This window comes from Trichophyton verrucosum (genome assembly GCF_000151505.1).
Source record: "Trichophyton verrucosum HKI 0517 chromosome Unknown contig00324_1.f1.exp, whole genome shotgun sequence".
NCBI classification, from domain to species: Eukaryota; Fungi; Ascomycota; class Eurotiomycetes; order Onygenales; family Arthrodermataceae; genus Trichophyton; species Trichophyton verrucosum.
In genome coordinates, this window is record NW_003315429.1 from 4878 (window position 1) to 23021 (window position 18144).

Genomic DNA, 18144 nt, shown 5'->3' on the forward strand with positions numbered 1-18144 from the left:
TTTTTTTTGACTCCTCAGACAAGCGATCGTTACGGTTATGAGAAAGGCATTTCTATCCCTTTCCAGTCTCCTGTCTCTGTGATGCCACATGTCTGTCGCATCGACCATCGATTTTACCCCCATTTCTTTTTGTACCAATGTGCCACGACCACCTGTCTCCTGGTAAGGCCCAAGGCTGGACACGCAGGTTTTCCGAGTGATCCAGCAGGATTTCCGAGAGCCCGACTTGTTTGGTGAAACGTTATGCAAACATGCTGCAGGTTATCACAGAAACATTCCAGACAGCTTGTCGGGTGAGGAGGGGAAAGATATACCTGTTCCTCCAGGAGAACGTTTCCGGCTTAGATTAGAGCGATCGAGACCAGTGGATTCGGCTCGCTGAACAGAGGACAACTCCATATTACTCCGTACTTTTTGGCGGTACGCCCACAATAGTTATGGGGCAGCCAAGTCGTTCTTGTGAAAAGCCTCCCTGTGTAGTGGTCTAGATGCGGTCAGAGGAGCGCTCCATCTCCTCTGACGCTCCACACCTACATTATCGAGCCATGTCACGATAGGCGCCCTCTGTGCCATCCAATAACAGCCTGGCAGGAGAGAAAAATAAATTCAGGGCAGAAAGTTTACTTTGGCGGTGGTACCTGAAAAAGGGTGACCTCCCTCAGGATGTGAGAGTATATATTCCTTCATTCGCCCTCCCAGACTTTTCCTTCTCCTTGTACCTCCCAACTTTCTTTAACATACCAGACTTCACTCCTTCAAGTCTCTCAGTCATTCCTTACTACGCTTCCGCGAAGCGTGCCAATCCCTACCTTGCTGTCATTTACAGTCATTCATTCATACCAATCCACCGCTAGAAATTCCTTGCGCAAGCATCTGTCGATTATAACCTTAAATCACGAAAATGGTCTCCTTCAACGCTCTTTTCGTTGCTGCCGCATTGGCTAGCTCTGTCATCGGTGCTCCCGTCCAGGGAGCCAATGGAGGCAAGCGTGGTATGGCCTACAACGATCCTCAGGCAGTTGCTGCCTTCAAGGGAACTCGCGCCTCCGCCTGGGCCTACAACTGGGGCTCCAACTCCAACAACATTGGTAATGGCATCGACTACGCCCCCATGCTCTGGGGACAGAAGTTCTTCAACGACTGGACGAAATCCACTCCTTCGATCCTCTCCACCGGCTGCAAATATGTCCTCAGCTTCAACGAGCCTGATATCCCCTCCCAGGCAAACATGTCTCCTCAGGATGCTATCCAGGCACACAAGCAATACATGAAACCCTTCGTTGGCAAAGCCTCTATCGGTTCCCCTGCAGTCTCTAACGGTGGTGGCGAGATGGGCCTCAGCTGGTTGGGCAAGTTCCTCGACGGCTGTGCTGGACAATGCAACATCGACTTCCTTAACGTCCACTGGTACGACTCTGCTCAGAACGTCGACGCCTTCAAGAAGCACATCACCGATTCCATCGACTTGGCCCACAAACACAACATCGACAAGATCTGGCTCACTGAATTCCGCGGAGACGGTGACGACAACTCTCAGGTTCAGTTCTTGCACCAGGTTCTTCCATGGCTTGACAGCAACCCTGGTGTTGCTCGTTACTCCTACTTCATGGCCGATGACCTCGTCAAGGGTGGCCAACTCACCCCTGTCGGCCAGGCCTACGCTTCTTAAGGATTTTGAACTGGCTTTTTTGTTCATATTTGGAAAGGAGTTTTGTATGTAGTTGTCATTTTTGCTCTTTCTTGCCCGACCAATAAAATAGTTTGGGCATTCACTCGTTCATGACATTTTGGCGTTTTTGGTTAAAATATGTATCTAAGCTGGATCGTTTGATACGACAACTTGGTACAAAAACACAGTACATAGCTACGAATGGTCCTACCATTCGTCTCTTCACCTTCTGAGGAGTCAATGAAAGTGCCCCTGGCCATCCTTTGATGGTTGAATCCTGAGAACTTGTCTGTTTATAGTTTTAACTATCCATCGTGAATTGCTGCGGTCTATCTTGGCGAACTAGTTGACCTCTTAGCTGGTTCTTTATTAAATGTTCTCGGCCCTGGGGTTACAGGGGTGAAGCCTGGGCTGTGGGTGGAAGATGTCCTTGTTTCTCCTGAAAACCCACTTTGTGGGAGGGCCCTTGCTGTTGCTAAGTTTAACTCTCGATATGGTCTTTTCACCTCACCAAGCAGGGCATACCGAAAAATCCCGTCTCTGCATCAACCCTGAGAGTCCAAGAAGAGTCTAGCCGAGACATCCGGGTTGCTAACAAAGCTCCCGCCACTCGGGCCCAGCTGAACACATCCACTTGCTCGTGATTCTGAAGGCGCGACGCAGTTTGGATCATGATTTTTTGGGTCCGCGCTACTCCGTATAACTATTAGTTATTAAGCAACGGAGCTGAAGTGTTCTTCGTGCAGAGTACGGAGTGCATCGCTTCACTGAAAGCAAGATGCTGTTTAAGGCTAGGGTTGAATGACTGCCCTAGCAAATGAATGCCTGACTTGCAAAGCTTGTGGTTATTATATATTTCAACTATCAGTATCGGCAATAATAGGGGCAGCATGACGACCAGACAGCTTGCAAAACAAAAGATAAGTCCCAACCGCGCCACAGACCACGACTGAAACCGACACAGAGAGAGAGGCCCATCCACTGAGTCGTTGAAGACCTGTGGATGCTACCAAAAGGTCCCAAGATACCCCCACATCTTCAGTATCCGGCGTTTGCATAGGTGTCTCGTTATTGTTGACTTCATCAGTTTTGTCGGAACTGCTGCTGGACAGCGAATCAGTGCCTTCTCCCCAGAGATTCAGTTGCCAGCTCAAAAATGTCCCAGAGAAATCATTTATTATGGTATCTTTTACCACTATCGTCCAGTTGCCAATGCCGGTTTCGCCCCTGGGAACGGTGAATGTTAGCTAGCCCTGCTCTACGACGCTGAATGCGTACTCGGAAAGCAACATACCAATGTGCAACAGACATAAACGCCCAGCCCGCATAGCCCGAAGTCTCATTATCGTTACGTCGAGTGGTGCTTAAACGGCTGACTACGCCTTCGGGGCTATGCAACTCGATACTAAGATCACCCCGGCGAGTATGGTTGACGTGAGTGGTGACAGTGACATGCTCTAGTCTTTCAAATGCGGATACTGTCGGTGGTTTCACTTCAAAAATACTGGAGAGACCTTTTTTCCCTTGTGGAATGTTCTTGTTTACTTTCACCCATGGAGAGTGATACGATGCCTGGGGCTTCACCAGTTTCCAGTTCCTAGCCATCTGGACCAAGCTGTATGAGTCGACCTTGCCATACCCGTAGTTATGACTGAATGGTTTCCCAAGCTTCGTCATCTGCCAGTCATCTTCTTCCTCGTTGACGGCTACTGCTGTTGTATACAAAAGATATTGAATATCTCGCCAGGTAAGCTCCGATCTTACACTTAGAGCAAAAGCAATGGCACCGGCAACCAACGGCGCAGCTGCGGACGTGCCTCCATGGCCAGAAGCACAGTTTTCGACCCCAACATCTGTCGTATAGATACTGTCTGCTCCATCACTTTGGTAGCCAGCGCTCGCGTATGCAACAACAGATAATGCAGAACATGGTTCAGAGTATTCTGGATGGTTCCCTTCCCGATCGATAGCGCCGACTGCAATCGTATAAATGCTGTTTGCGTAGCCATCGAAATTACAGTCATCGTCGAGATATCCCCCATTACCAGCAGAAACAACGAAAATCGAACCTTTGCCCTGTCTGCCATTTGTCACGCCGTTTTCTAGGGCACGCTTAACCAGTGTTCCTGGTCCTCCAATTACCCTGCCATTGTCAGGAGGACCCCATGAGCAAGAGTAGATATCGTTCAATTGATATCGATAATTGATAGCAGTAGCCTCGTCACTTTCATCTATTTGCCCAGACAACAGTCGAATCCCTGCTATCTTTCCGTCGTATGCCATTCCAAGCCCACAAATTCCATTTATTCCAGCAGCGATCTCTCCTGCGCATCTGGTTCCATGAGTTTGGTTTACAAGTTTTGGGTCAGGCTCCTTTGAATTCTCGACAAAATTATAGGACCCATCAGGGAAATAGTTCTTTTTCAAGTCGGTGCTGTGGAAGTCCAAGCCATCATCGATGACGGCAGTGACAGTCCCTTTTCCTGTCACCCCTTCTAACCAAGCACCAGTAACGTTCATGTCTTGCTCAAGCTGAACGGTATTAAACAAGTGCCACTGTGAGTTGAACAATGGATCAGTGATTCCCAGCGCCGACGAGATCCTACTTCGGGTCCGAACCGCGGCCGCATCCTCAACCCAGCCTGTGGTATTGAGATGCGCCACTGGCGGTTGAGGGATCCGTTTATGCCGTAACTGGAACCCTGGGGTTAAAACCTGGGATCAAAGCACGCCATTGGTACAGTTGATGTGACCAAGTGGCCCCGAAATTGCGTCGACTGGCCCAGTTTTTGACTTCACCACGGAAAATTTATGGTGGTCCGTTAATTCTCCGATTTGGCCTTCGTACCGTGCTCCGAGATGGGTTGCGACTTTTTCGGGAGACACAATGGACATGTTGAGATGCAAGGCAAAGAAATCATGAGTTCGATGAGTTCTTGGGTATGTATCATCTGTTAGTGCCAATGTACTAAGTGTACATGCTGCCAGGACGGATAACCATCTCTCGAAGATCATTCTTGTAATGCAAAGTTGAACGGCTTGGGCACAGTTTTAGGCGTCAAAAACAGGTTTGTAACCAGTTGGGTGATTTCTACCACATCATCTATCCTCACCGTCATGATTTTTGCGTTCAGAGCTCCATGGCAATGGATGCATATCCAATAACCCCGAATGACCAGTTTGATCCTGGTTACCTCGTCATAATGCATATGCGCAACTGTACATGCATCTTGCCAAAACTTTCTGGTAAAGTACTAGTTAGTTGGCAGTCTGCCAGGTCTAGACCCTCCCATCAAGCAAGGTGCATAACTAGTTGATAACCGGAGTACCAGGTAGCACTCTAAGTAACGGAGAAAGCCCGGATAATAGCCAGGCTCATAACCGGGGGTAGCCAATCCTTTGCCAATATTGTTACTCGCAATCCGAATCGTCCGGCTACATGATGCAGATATCCAGCCCATCATTTTGATAATACCCCTGATGTTCTCATACCCGCTGCCACCTCCCCGCATTCCTAGTTCTGACGTTTCAAAGATAACAATCGGTGCTGGGATACAGGATATGCTGCGAATACCCGAGTCAAAGAGGGACGGGCGTTGACAACAGATCCGACAGAACAGTTTTGAGAGAGAACAACTCCATAACTTTATGTATAGGCTTTGCATTTGCTAGAGATTGTCAAGGAGGTACTAATAAGAATTAACAATCCAATCATAACGAGTGAAGTCACCGCTGTTACTGGGCATCGCATTCATTCTCAACGCAACCAGCCGAAGTTCCAAAAGTCCACTTCGATCACTCCGTATGGCACTTCAAGTCACTTCAATACCCTTTAAAAACACAGTTAGCTGCTGCCAGCTGCTCTCTAGATAATTAGTGGAGTACGCACCAATTCGTGGAGCAACTAAGTCGACCCCTTCAGCGCTGGTGACCTGAGTCGGGTTCTCGGCGAGCTCTGGGTACCGTCGTTTCGCCTTATAGCCAATGCGAGGAGCAACAAGATCAACTCCTTCAGCACTGGTAACCTGTGTTGGGTTCTCAGCGAGCTCTGGATACCGGCGCTTCGCCTTATAGCCAATGCGAGGCGCCACAAGGTCAACCCCTTCGGCACTAGTGACCTGAGTTGGATTCAAGGCAAGCTCGGGGTACGACGGTGCCCTTTTTTCTTTAGGTCAATCAGTCAAATGCTCAAACAGCAGGTAAGAACAAATACTAGCCGCCAGTAATAGGGGCAGCAATGGCAATGCTTGCCAGTGCACAGGCAACGACCAGAGAAAGCTTCATGCTGGCAGTGGTTAGAAAGGTAGATGTGAGCAGAATAACTGTTGTATGTTCTCGAATAATTTGAGGAACTGCGAATCGAAAGAACTTCAGATTCTGGTGATGGCTATCGGGGGCTGTTGTTATAGTTATGATATTTCTACTGGTACGCTGCCTTCAATGATCCGCCATTCAACATAGTTACATCTATCAACTCTCGCATCAAACCCCCGTTAGACATCTTTCAAGTCAACTTCACATGCTAATATACTTGCTTCCATGTTTTTCCATAGGATTCAATTGGACATCGTATTTGTTCTCGTCTATCCATTGACACATGATGGCAGAATGCCAATTACATGCCGTAATCCCTGCTATAAAGCAAGCTGGATTTTGAATATGTCTGCATAATTATGCAGCTGCATTTTTATACCTAGGACAGAAACACCTCATTCTGGGATTATGGTCTTTAATGTGCTATCGGTTATCTGGATATGGAATATAACAACATCATATATGCAAGCGATAGTGTCGGAGGCCGGTATCCATGGTGTCATATATCCCTTGCTAAAAAGAAAAGACTCATGCCCTTACGCCCCGCTGCAGACATGCATTAGTTGCTTGCGAGGCTGCAATGCAACTTCACGGTAACCCACGCAATTTGACGGGACAGATATGTCCGAAGATGCTCATTCTCACTATTTTATTGCCTTTGGGTAGACATGAGATTCAACAACCCAGGAACTCAAAGAATCGTTTGATACGAAAATTATCTCTTCAATATTTTATCTCTCCATCATTGAGCAGATCTTTGTGAATATGTTTAGTTTCAAGTTGATGTCTGCAAAAATACCCTATTTGAATCGAGGAGAAGAGTATACATCTCTCCAGAATGGAACTTCTTCACCTGGTGACGAGTGCGAAGTCGAAGACAAGATTCCGTTATATTTAAGGACAATTCCACACAACGCAAATTCTGGTCGGTTCTGGAGATTCTCTGTTATATTGCTTCTCCTTATCACAAATCTGACTACATTTGCCGCTCTCTTTTCCACACAACACCTTACTAGTCGAATCGAAGCAGCCGAGCCAATTCATACGCCAAATTCATGGGGTATGCGCTCAGATATACCAGAAAATCTGACCAGACTAATATGTTCATTATTCAAAGCTAACCTCTCTGCAAAGCACGTATCGACACTCTACCGTCCAAATTCACCCGCTTCAACTGGTGGACAGAGTACAGTGATAAGAATTTCACAGAAACCGATGCTGCTTGGGACTCAATGAATACAGCCCACGGGTTCATTGCTGTGGACCGCAAATGGGCCAAGGAACGACACTGGCCTGACAGTATGCATTTGCCTTCAGATGACAGCAAAAACGTTTATCTTTTGGAGGCATACCATCTTCTGCATTGCGTTGTGAGGCTACATTTACACTGCTAAAATGATTAACATCAACAGCTGACTCCAGTTCAGGCAGTTATACGCCGTACCTTTTGGGAGGCGATCAACAGAGCTGATAAATATACGTTCAATCCGCCACACTCTGCCCACTGTATCGATACTCTACGCCAATATGTCATTTGTAAAGCTGATTCTACACCACTGTATCTCTATGGTGACGATACTGCAGGAGACGAACAGTATCGCAAATGCAAGGACTGGGATGCCCTGAGACAATTTGCTACGGACCACTCTGCCTGCTACATGGATACTCCGCGGGATGCAGACCCAGACACTTTCCCTTTTGGAGCGCACTTCGGGCATTGCGATGACGGAACTGACGGGGTTGTGGAAGGCGAAAGGAGGGGTAACTGGAAGCATGGAGCCGTATGGGACGGTCCAGATGCATAATGTATACTCCGTATAAGTTCTGATTGCCAACATACATGCTCTGTGCAGTAGTTAATATATTGGAGTTTGGCAAGAAGATACTGTCTGTGTTTGATAGTAAAAAAGAGTTTGCGGGTGGATACCGTCCCGCTTCCGTCCCGTGTTTGTTCCAGGGCGCTGGGATTGCTTGGCGCGCCACTTGATTTAATGAGCTAACTTTAAGGTACATATATGTATCAGTGTCTTGATGCAAGTTATCCAACACAAACCATGGGCAAATTGTTGGTAAAGCGTTACTGCAGTTTGATCGGCCAACCCCTGCACTGTGGAGGTTAGTGAGTTACGCTACATCTGTCTGATAATAGCCGGCCAACCCGTACAGCTGGCCCATATTAAAACAAGTAATTACATATCAAAGGATTCAGAGTAAGCATCGTGCAGTTGGACAGAATCACAATCAGTTGGTACATCTTGGGCTACCAGGAAAGCTACCAGAATGAATGCCTGGAAACGGATAATTCGGATCAAAAAGTGCGGGGAAATGGTTACCTGCTAACTCCGTTCCGAATACCCGATAGATAAGATATGTTGTGTTTAAGGGAACACCCCTCTGTCAATCATCCTCTACAGATCACCTCTTCAGCGTAAAACAGAATGAACACGGAAAAGGGCACCAATAACACAGAGATTGAGATCTCTCGCGCATCCCTTTCAGACTTAGAAGATGCTCCCCTCGCACCTGAGCCACACAATTTCGCGCCAAGAAGAGCACGACAGCGATCGAAACCACGATGGCTATCGAACGAGAGCCCAATATGGAAATGGTACTCATTTGTGATGACCGTCTGTACTTTTACACTTATAGTGGTTGTGACATACGTTAAAAGAGATACCAGCTTGGTCTGTGAACCAGCGGAGGCTACGATGACAATACCACGATACCCACACCCAGCGGAGGCCTGGAATCAAGGAAATTTGATCACAAGAAAATATTATAGAGATACGCGATACATGACCTTGGATAAATCAATGGACTATCTTTGGCAAGATCACGTTCACATGGCAACAGGAAATATCAGGCTTCCAGATGGGAAGGGGAACACTACGTTAAAGAGTATTAGCATGTAAGTCGTGCTATTTTGCTCTGCTTTTTCAAGTTATATATTAATCCACACGCAGGTACCATCAGTTGCATTGCCTCGCTAAGATGCGTCATACTTTGCAGCAAGCTCGGGAAGGAGTAGATATTGGAGTTGGCTGGAGAGACGACGCACACTGGCCCCATTGCTTTGACTATTTACGTTCGGTATGGATCCCATCACACTTTAACATCCTTTCAGATACACGAAAATACTTACTTATATAGTCTATCCTGTGTTTTGCGGATGGAACACTAGAGAGTGTTAGCCTACAGCCAGGCCCTACCATGGGAACAGCTGTCAGGGTGATTGATGGCGGCCTAGAGACCAGATATTGTAGAGACTCGAAGCCGCTAGAAGAGCTCGTGCGCCATTATGGGCCCAACTCCCACTATGGTGAGTCGGGAGATTCTTTTGAGGTCCCTGATGGGTCGTAATAGCCTGATCCTCGTAGCAGGATGACCATTTAAGCCGGTCAATAATAAATTCACTTAAAAATAACTAGCTAAGTCTGTTTTAATGCTACTGAGTAAACGTGGTTCCGAACCCATCAAGCCTGGAGCATGGCTCTGCTAGTCAACTTGTTAAACCAACTTCTAAGTTAGCAGCCAACAAAGTCGCTAATCGGTCAACTATAGTTAACCTTTACTTAACAAAGACATTCCTATCCCCTGCTTAATAGCAATGAGTCATTGTGAAAAGACTTTTTACGGAGCGGGGAAAGCCTCCTCTGGTAGTATTGGGTATAAATTTCCAGGCCGTCAACGACTCCTAGCATAATCAATAATCAACAATTAGTTGTGTTCGACTACCTACTGACACAGATTAGCTTCCATTCGTAATGTCTAAGTCTCGGATCGTCCAGCTTGCCCAGCTTATCAGCTCTGGAATAACCGCCATAGATGCACATCTTGGTGATAACGGTCTTCCCACACCGTCGTTCAATCCAGGCAGTCCCGTTGAGGCTGTCACACAAGAAGATATGGTGAGAGTAAAGAACGAAGTTCTCGAGGCTACTATTGAACTTCGGCAGCTCCTCGAAGGGCCTATGAAACTTCTTCTGCCAGAGGTTAGTACATATTCAATTATCTCATCAGAACAAGATTCCCACCGATATTAGAACTAACTCCAATCTACAGTCAAATTTCGCACCCTTGGCTGCTGTCTATAACTTCGACATAGCTTCAAAGGTTCCTATTGACGCAACAATCTCCTTTGCTGATCTAGCAGCCAAATGCAACATCCTTGAACATGATATCCAACGTATCGTTCGCTACACAGCAGTACATCACCGCGTCTTTTCAGAACCTCAGAAGGGCTATGCAGCGCACACCGCAGCGTCAAAACTTCTCGCTGAGAGCCAGGTAGCGCGGGACTTGATGGGCCTTACGTTCCAAGAATGCTGGCCAGCACATAGTCGGGCCGTTGAGGCCATGGCATACCAGAGCGAAGACGCAGGCGTATCCGGCTACGCCCTAGCCAACGACTTCGCTAATTCTTCTATGACTACCTTTGATTTTCTATCAAAGAATGCAGCCCGCGCTCAGCAGTTTGCTCGTGCAATGGGCTCAACTTCAGCTAGCAGTATGGATGCGCTGAGCAACTATTTTGACTGGGCTAATGTGCCTCAGGGGGGTAAAGTTGTCGATATTGGAGGTTCCCGAGGCCATGTTAGCATCCACCTCGCGCGAAAATATCAACATCTCGTATTCGTGGTTCAGGACCTCCCAAATGTAATTGAAGGTGTTGCAGCTGGGAATTGGCAAGATGTGGAGGACAGAATCCAGTTCATGCCGCACGACATGTTCTCCGTACAGCCGGTCAAGAATGCAGATGTCTATTTTCTGCGGTTCGTCCTTCATGACTGGCAGGATTCGTATTGTGTCAAAATACTACGGAACCTAGTCCCATCTCTGAAAAAGGGGGCCATGGTCGTCATCCAGGACCACCTTCTACCAGGTCCAGGTACCATGACGTTATTGCAGGAAATGCAGGTTCGGTAAGAATTTTGTTCCCCCTTTCCGTCGCTAGAATGGCCCTAATTCGGTTTCTTAGGTCTATGGATGCTATAATGCTTTCTCTGTTCAACTCTAGAGAGCGTGATGAGGACGACTGGAGGCAGCTTTTTTCAAATGCAAGTACTGGATTTACACTCATAACGATCAAACGGATTCCTGAAAGCCCGACAACAGCTATAATTACTGCTGAATGGTCAGGTAACGGCCATATCGCAGGGTAGATAAAATTTTATTATCAAGATGCAGAGATTTTGTCTGGAGTAGTTAGTTATAGTCTACTATTTTTAACTTTCTCTGTGAGGCTATAATCAATTAAGAAGCGTCGTCTTTTCCGGGTGTGTCAACTGGGCGCAAAAGCATAATACTATAAATAAACAGCCCGGTTGTCAGGAAGTATTTGGTCAGCCTGGGGGCCCCTGGACGCTCTTCTCTTTGAGGTCTGGTATAACTGGTCATGATTTATATAACGCAGGGTAATTAGCCAACTTTTTTCTCGTTAAACAGCCTGGAAGGAATGTATGAGAACTTCGTCCCCTTGCTAGGAGTGAAATTGAGCCGCATCCACGAAGACAAGGGATTTGAAAAGAATCCTCGCTGTGTATAATTCTAAATTTCATTTAGCTCCCTAAGACTAGGCCAATTAACAACTACGTTGAACCAAGACTGAACGCTTAACCCAAGCCTATTGGAAAACGAATATATGATTAAAGAGAAATTTCATCTTATCTAGTCATAACTTTTCGAATAACTCAAATTAGCCATCAATCATAACCGTTAAGCATAGTGCAATGAGAAATGAAAACAGAGATATAACAAATGAAAAACATTATACAATCTGAAGATGCAACAGGGCCCGTCAGGGTAAAAAAAGAACAAGGAGCTGGGAGATGGAGCCTGAAAAGCCAGCTGACAGGCCAAGGGAGTGGTACGAGGGTAGGTGGACTTAAGGCCCAGCAGTATTTAATGCTGCATAATGCCAGGAAATACGCCGTGCTGATATCATTCTGTCGAGTTAGGCAGGGTTTCAATGGTAACCGCTGTATGCGTATGTCGCAAGTGCATTTTGGTCTTGCAGTGGTATGCCTGTCACGCTGTAGCCCCATTGATCTCTGTGAGGGAGACCGCCGAGATCACCATCGCTAGGTGCTGTTGAGCTTGGCGATGTGGGATATGCCATCCACATGTCTTCAGTGGTATTTCTTGGGATACTGGCATCCATGTGGGGTATCTGAATAGCGCTGGCTTCGTACTGTGGTCCGAGGCTCGAAGTATAAAATGGTGTGTCGTATTCAGTCAGTGATACCTCTTCTTGTTTGAGGAATCCAGCGTATGGACTGGCAATTGGGTCAGGCGTCGTGACCCCTTTTCCAACAAAGCCATAGTCCGTGGTGGGCTTGAACTCAGGTTCTCCATAAAACGAGTCCATAAAATCGTCATCTGGTTCTGCTTTAATATAGGTCTCAGACCCGCAGTGAGTTTTGCGAGATTTTTTTGACCCAGTACGGCTACTGGGGTTTTTTGGTGTGCTCATTGAGGTTGAATGATAGCTCGGAGGGATGTCCATTACGTTCTGGGTCTTCTTTCCCACAGCTGCAAGATTCCTTTCATGGCGGCGCATAAGAATTGAATATCTATATTGCAGTTAGTTAGGATATAATAAAGTAGATCTAGGGAATGATAATGCATTGGCACTTACTGGTTCTTCAGGGCATTTGGAGATCGCAGAGGGAGGTATTGGTTACGGATATCCAGCCAACGACGGCCGTGTTGCTGCACTGCGCGGAGTAGACGTTCATTCTGAAATACCGTATATATCAGCATGGTGCTTTGCATTACAGTCGGTGTATAGTTGCCCTACCTCTTCTGATGTCCACTCAGAGCGATCGAGGGTAGGATCCAGGAAATGCTGCCACCGTTTTGCACATTCTAACACACAATTAGATTCTGAATTGTTTCTTATGAATGTTATCATGATAAAACATACGGTCTGCAGTGCGTTGGGGGACATGCTGGGCAACACGCATCCATCTGTGACTTCCTGTTAGTTCTTTTCCAACAAATATGATGTTCTTCAACTGAATTCAGACACTTACGACTTTCCCTCGATCCGCACGGCATCCCTCAGGTACGAATCTTCTTCAGGTGACCAAGCACCTTTTCGTAGGCCCCCGCTGAGGACATTGAACCATCGTTTCCGGCAGTCTTTGTTCGACCGGCCAGGGAGGCCGGCGGCAATCTTTTGCCAATCAGTAGCTGCGCCAGCAAGGTCATCTAGTAAATACATAACGATGTCAGGCACGGGATATCGGAAAAGGGGGCAGATAGGTGAGACGTACAGGTCTGTTGCTCGTAGAGTTTCTGGATGAGGATTGAGTCCTCTTCCTGAGTCCATCGGTTAATTCGACGAACAGACTCCATTGTAAGAAAGGTAGATGGAAATGAGATAGTGTGACTGGCTTTTCCGAGGTAAACTTTGATGGGTAGAAGGTTGGTCGATCGGAAGTATTGAAATCCACCGAAACTCTCTGGACTTTATGCTTTATATATCTTGCCAGAAACCTCGAGATTGCAGAAGTCAATCGTTGTCCAAAACACCCTTCAAGATTCATAATTAGCTGCACTATTCCCAGCTGCAGATCTGCAGGGTGTTTCTGCTTATCAAGGGGGGCCTATTCTCCTCCCCTTGCCAGACAGGCAGATGCCCCATTCCACAGAGGTAGCATCGCATGACACATAATTCAGGCCCCCATTATGCGATAAATGTGGCAGCGTAGGTAACTTAACTAAATCTACGTTACCCCGGCGCCTCTTCGGACTTAGCGCCTTAGTTGGATATTGCATGTCGCTGGCTACGCCTTCACATCCTATGAGAGAAGCGAGCATCTCAGAATGCACCGTGTTCGACAGGCTGATTTCACACAAAGTGTGGTAGCTGTGGATCCCACTGGGGCGGCGCGGGTGTATAGTTATAGCATACTGAATGCATATAGTCGCAGGGGTCAATTGAGTGCAGGTCGTCGCACAGCCCACAGCCTGGGGATAGACCAAGCATTGTAGGGACCCCGGTGGGCTGGAAAGTTACCGATGTAACGGTCGTGGCAGTCTCTAGCCATGGGCAGCCGCAGGTGAGAACCCTTTTTCTGGTTTGAAGTCTCATACGGAGTACGCCTCTGTATTTTTGTAGCACCTTCGCTGCTCCCCTTGTGGCACATTTCAATGAAAATGTTGCTCACATAACTATAAGTAATCATGGCAGTCAAACACGAGAATGGGACGCCAACACGCCAACTAAATGCAGAGTGAGAAGCTATCGACCGAGGGCTTCTGCTGCTCGCACGTTGAGCATCCAATCGGCATATCCCATGGCTTTTCCCACTGCTGAGAAACAATAGGCTCATGCTGTCAAGACCCCGAACTAGTAGCTCGAAGGCACAGACATGGTTTGTGCCTTAGTACATGGTAGCCTGTGATGGGCTCAGCTTCCTCATGCCCTGGTCAGTCTAGTTTTCGTCTGCCGTCTCTCGGTGATCAAGAGCAATGTCTCCCCTCCCCCATAATAAACCTCTGGTTGGCTTCTTGGTAAAAACATTCATGGCGCCAAGGACTTTGCGCAATTAGTAACTGCGCTTAATATAGGGGGCTAATTCCAGGTTAATCCCCTGGACTTAACCCCCCATAAACTCATCATCATGCATGGCATGATGATGGTGTGACTGCTATAAATATCAACACACGAGATTCAGTACCCGGATATATACTCCGCCTGGGTGAGAGAAAGAGAGCGATAGAAAAATGAGTTCTGTGTTAAGGAGACCCTGGCTACCCCCTTGACTGCTGCAACGCCTCGAACCGATATTCTGGACAACACGCATGTCGAAATGCTAATCATGTATGCAGGTTAGTCACAGGGTGTCGCAAGCCTGACAATTGATAAAAAAGCTGGGCAGTCTGAACAGGCTGCAGCAGGCAGAAAGGAGAACCCCGTTCACTGGCTAGGTAAATATATGCGAGCTCGACATATTGCTGCTGTGTGGCCGCCCACCAATCTGTTTCGCCGTCTTACAGCGTAATCCCGACACCCAGGGTGCCAGGCTACACGGTTGGACAAGAATGCATGGATCGGAACTGTTGAGAAGGAAAATTTTTCCTCTCCTCTTCGTCCACCAACTACGCCGCGGCAACAGCAGCAGCCGTAGTGCTCCGTAGTCACTGAATAGTTGCTGCGTATTGGAGGGCAAGGAGTTATGGCCAACCTCCCGCTATCACAAGCGCATAGCGCCGTTAAGGACCCAGAAACGGGAGTTGAAGTGTTTTCCATTTCCGGTCCAGCTGTTTTCTCAAGCGAAATTTCCAGGGCATCCCTCGCCCTCGCCCTCGCCCCTCCTCTGGCAGTGCAGGGGGGAACGAAAGTCCCCACGCATGCTCCAGTCCTGCCAACGAGCCATCGAATGAGCAGCGTGATATGCAGCAGTCATTTTAGAAAGAATTGGGGCCCACGAATAACTGCTCGAGCTATGCATCGCATCCCAGCAAAGCGCGGCCCTGCTAACCGTAACTATTCTATGCAGCCGACATGGCGTGGATTCTCTCCCCTCGAGCTTTTAATGCAGCCCGCAGGCGAATAGGAGCGAGCAAATGCAGCTGATACGAATCCATTCTTGCTGCCTCCAGTCTCTGCCGCCCTCAACCGAGGGCCTCGATCCGCGGAGGAGACCTTTTCTCTTCCTGTGATAATACTGGCTGGCAATTATGAGGCTGAGTGGCAGGGGAGAAGCCCTCAGGAATAGCAGCAGCAAGAGTCATAGCAGCAGCGGCGGCACAAACACAGCCTGAGGGGGCCATCTGGGCCGTGTGGAAGGATGAAACACGCCATGGCCATGCCAGTCCGTTAATCAACATGAGCCCCGAGCAGGCAGCAAGAGAGCTAGGCGCATCGTGTCGAGATTTACGAGATGAAGGCGATGGGTTACGGTGAAAGCACCAGCAAAAAAAGACAAGATGAAGTTGGCCCAGGCGAAGTTGTTTGAGTTTTTTGCGTTTCGCGGGAAACTAAACTTAACTTTCTTTGAGCGCGAACGGACGTGCGGAAAGTCTATACGCGCGATTGTTTATTGTTAACTACATCACAGCATGAAGAAGACGAGAAGGTCTCACGAGTCAAGTAAAGAAGAGCAATGAACCAGTGGATTAGGGAGTCTACTGGGATGTAGGGAGTCGGGCGTGACTGACGATGAGCTCGATATGATACTACGGATAAGGCTACATGCTATGATGGCCATAGTTGAAGGTGAACGAGCAAGAATAACACAGTGGCCTCTGGATGAAACAACAGCCCATCGTCATAAACATCTTCCGAGACAGAGACATAATGAAAAGGGAGGGACACGCGCGGGTGTTACTCAGAACCACACATGACTTGCCCTATCAAAGCCGCAGGATCCGATTAGTAGGTCGGTTACTCATGATAGTTGGTTAAGTAACTGACAGGCCGGATGAGTAACTCGATGGCGAAACGGAGGATTAAGCAGTGATAAAGTGACGGGCCAGACCCACGTAAGCAGCTCGAGCAGCATCTAATGCCCCTGTTGTTCCTGGGGAGGCAGCTTTTGGCCCCCGGGTACAAGACGCTGAAACACAGCCTTGGGGTCATACTTGCGCTGGACTTGCCAGAGCCGATCCACATTATTTGGGCCATAGCTGGCGATGGCAGCTTGGTTGTAGCCACAGTATGTGAGCATACTGTGCAGATAGTCTAATATTAGCAAACTTTTGCCATGTACCATGCATCATATAGTAGCTGTCAGGGACGGGCCCGGGGTATATATGGTATGGTGGGTAGAGCCAGTAAGCTGGATTGGGGGTTAGGTAGGATGGGGCATACATATATGGATATAGCACCCCTCTTTCCCTAGCTAGCTCGATCATTGACTGAACGAACCTGTCGTGCTCTGGTAAGATATGCTCTTTGTATTGCGGGTCTTCGAAAGTTATCCCGAAAAAGAGGACTAAGCAGATATAAGTTAGATTACTCACACTAAGCGGGTTACATCTCTCCAACTCACCACCTAAAGTACGATTTGCCGCACCTTCCAGGCCAAGTGCATTCCCTCCCTTAAGCCGACCTTGGTGGACTTGTCGTGGGGTGATAGGCATGTTAAGATGGGCCCCTAGGAAACCGGGGACATCTTGGAAGTTCTGAAGCCACTCGCGAAACTTGTAAAGCACGTCTTTGTAAAACTTTTTATCTGCGTAGACAGTGAATACTCGCTGCTCTTGTCTAAATCACGCGCAATTTTAGCCTCCTCTTCGAATATATTAGGCATACTTGACCTACATCAATCCATCGCCGAAGCCTTCGTTTAAATATATAGACAAGTTTTCATAAGTTCGAGGTGCAAGTGTAGAAGAGGTATGAGGGACGTCCAACCACGGCTTCATGATTGGAGGCAGCTCTTCCACATTGTCGTTATAGATCACAGGGGTAAGATTGTAGGTGTCGTTCGTTGACCCGTTATACACCCACTGAGGCATAGCATGAGTAAAAAGGCCTTCCACGGCCTGGCGAGTATGGTAATCATATACCAGGTCATCTACTTTGTCAAGAGACGATTCAGGGTAATGAATGAGGCCACCATATGTAGATCCTGGGGTGGCAACTGTGTTGAAATCAAAGTGAGTAACGACACCGAAGTTGTTATTCCCACCCTTGAGGGCCCAGAAGAGATCTTTGTTCTCCCTTAGATTAGCATTAACCACTTTTCCGTCGGCGAGAACGACTTCGTAATTACGCATATTATCCACAGCAAGGCCATCACGGTTGGAAAAGTAGGAAATACCAGCTCCTACTGCTAGTCCAAGGCCAATTTCACCGTAGCGGCCTATCACTGCAGACAAATTATGGGGGTCAAGAGTAGAATAAATATCCTTTAACAACACACCTGCACCGACGTGGATATACCCTTCTTCTGGGTGTATCTCTGCTGTCTTCATCTGAGACATGACCATCATCACACCGTCATCAATACTAGCCGCTCCGGGGATGTTCGAGTGACCACCGCCTTTGATAGAGAACTTGCATCCATTCTGAGAGAAAAGCATGACTGCACGAGAGACATCTTCGGTAGAGCTAGGTGCGAATATGCATGCGGGATCAAGAACGGCGGTTGCAGCTATTTCAAACGTAAGACCAGACATTCAACGCCACAATAACAGAAACTGAC

At 47.6% G+C, this 18144-nt stretch overlaps 8 protein-coding genes across 8 annotated transcripts; 3 read left to right on the forward strand and 5 right to left on the reverse strand.

Annotated features, from left to right (window-relative positions):
- Nucleotides 1–901: 901 nt before the first annotated feature.
- TRV_04083 (uncharacterized protein) lies at nucleotides 902–1669 on the forward strand (the record flags this gene model as incomplete). The annotated part of the gene is made up of 1 exon (XM_003021706.1): nucleotides 902–1669. One exon carries the CDS (start codon nucleotides 902–904, stop codon nucleotides 1667–1669), a length of 768 nt encoding a protein of 255 aa, XP_003021752.1.
- An 857-nt stretch (nucleotides 1670–2526) lies between these two features.
- Nucleotides 2527–4189, reverse strand: TRV_04084 (uncharacterized protein; the record flags this gene model as incomplete). The annotated part of the gene is made up of 2 exons (XM_003021707.1): nucleotides 2527–2896; nucleotides 2964–4189. The coding sequence occupies 2 exons, from the start codon at nucleotides 4187–4189 to the stop codon at nucleotides 2527–2529; spliced, it is 1596 nt and encodes a 531-aa protein (XP_003021753.1).
- A 1292-nt stretch (nucleotides 4190–5481) lies between these two features.
- TRV_04085 (uncharacterized protein) lies at nucleotides 5482–6268 on the reverse strand (the record flags this gene model as incomplete). Its single annotated transcript, XM_003021708.1, has 3 exons — nucleotides 5482–5779; nucleotides 5883–6089; nucleotides 6201–6268. The coding sequence occupies 3 exons, from the start codon at nucleotides 6266–6268 to the stop codon at nucleotides 5482–5484; spliced, it is 573 nt and encodes a 190-aa protein (XP_003021754.1).
- Nucleotides 6269–6748: 480 nt separating this feature from the next.
- Nucleotides 6749–7788, forward strand: TRV_04086 (uncharacterized protein; the record flags this gene model as incomplete). Its single annotated transcript, XM_003021709.1, has 3 exons — nucleotides 6749–7116; nucleotides 7176–7353; nucleotides 7396–7788. The coding sequence occupies 3 exons, from the start codon at nucleotides 6749–6751 to the stop codon at nucleotides 7786–7788; spliced, it is 939 nt and encodes a 312-aa protein (XP_003021755.1).
- Nucleotides 7789–9747: 1959 nt separating this feature from the next.
- TRV_04087 (uncharacterized protein) lies at nucleotides 9748–11145 on the forward strand (the record flags this gene model as incomplete). Its single annotated transcript, XM_003021710.1, has 3 exons — nucleotides 9748–9975; nucleotides 10046–10905; nucleotides 10962–11145. 3 exons carry the CDS (start codon nucleotides 9748–9750, stop codon nucleotides 11143–11145), a joined length of 1272 nt encoding a protein of 423 aa, XP_003021756.1.
- An 803-nt stretch (nucleotides 11146–11948) lies between these two features.
- TRV_04088 (uncharacterized protein) lies at nucleotides 11949–12745 on the reverse strand (the record flags this gene model as incomplete). Its single annotated transcript, XM_003021711.1, has 2 exons — nucleotides 11949–12555; nucleotides 12621–12745. 2 exons carry the CDS (start codon nucleotides 12743–12745, stop codon nucleotides 11949–11951), a joined length of 732 nt encoding a protein of 243 aa, XP_003021757.1.
- A 268-nt stretch (nucleotides 12746–13013) lies between these two features.
- TRV_04089 (uncharacterized protein) lies at nucleotides 13014–13342 on the reverse strand (the record flags this gene model as incomplete). Its single annotated transcript, XM_003021712.1, has 2 exons — nucleotides 13014–13195; nucleotides 13261–13342. 2 exons carry the CDS (start codon nucleotides 13340–13342, stop codon nucleotides 13014–13016), a joined length of 264 nt encoding a protein of 87 aa, XP_003021758.1.
- A 3264-nt stretch (nucleotides 13343–16606) lies between these two features.
- On the reverse strand, nucleotides 16607–18118 carry TRV_04090 (FAD-binding oxidoreductase, putative; the record flags this gene model as incomplete). Its single annotated transcript, XM_003021713.1, has 3 exons — nucleotides 16607–16929; nucleotides 16987–17201; nucleotides 17259–18118. 3 exons carry the CDS (start codon nucleotides 18116–18118, stop codon nucleotides 16607–16609), a joined length of 1398 nt encoding a protein of 465 aa, XP_003021759.1.
- Nucleotides 18119–18144: the final 26 nt, after the last annotated feature.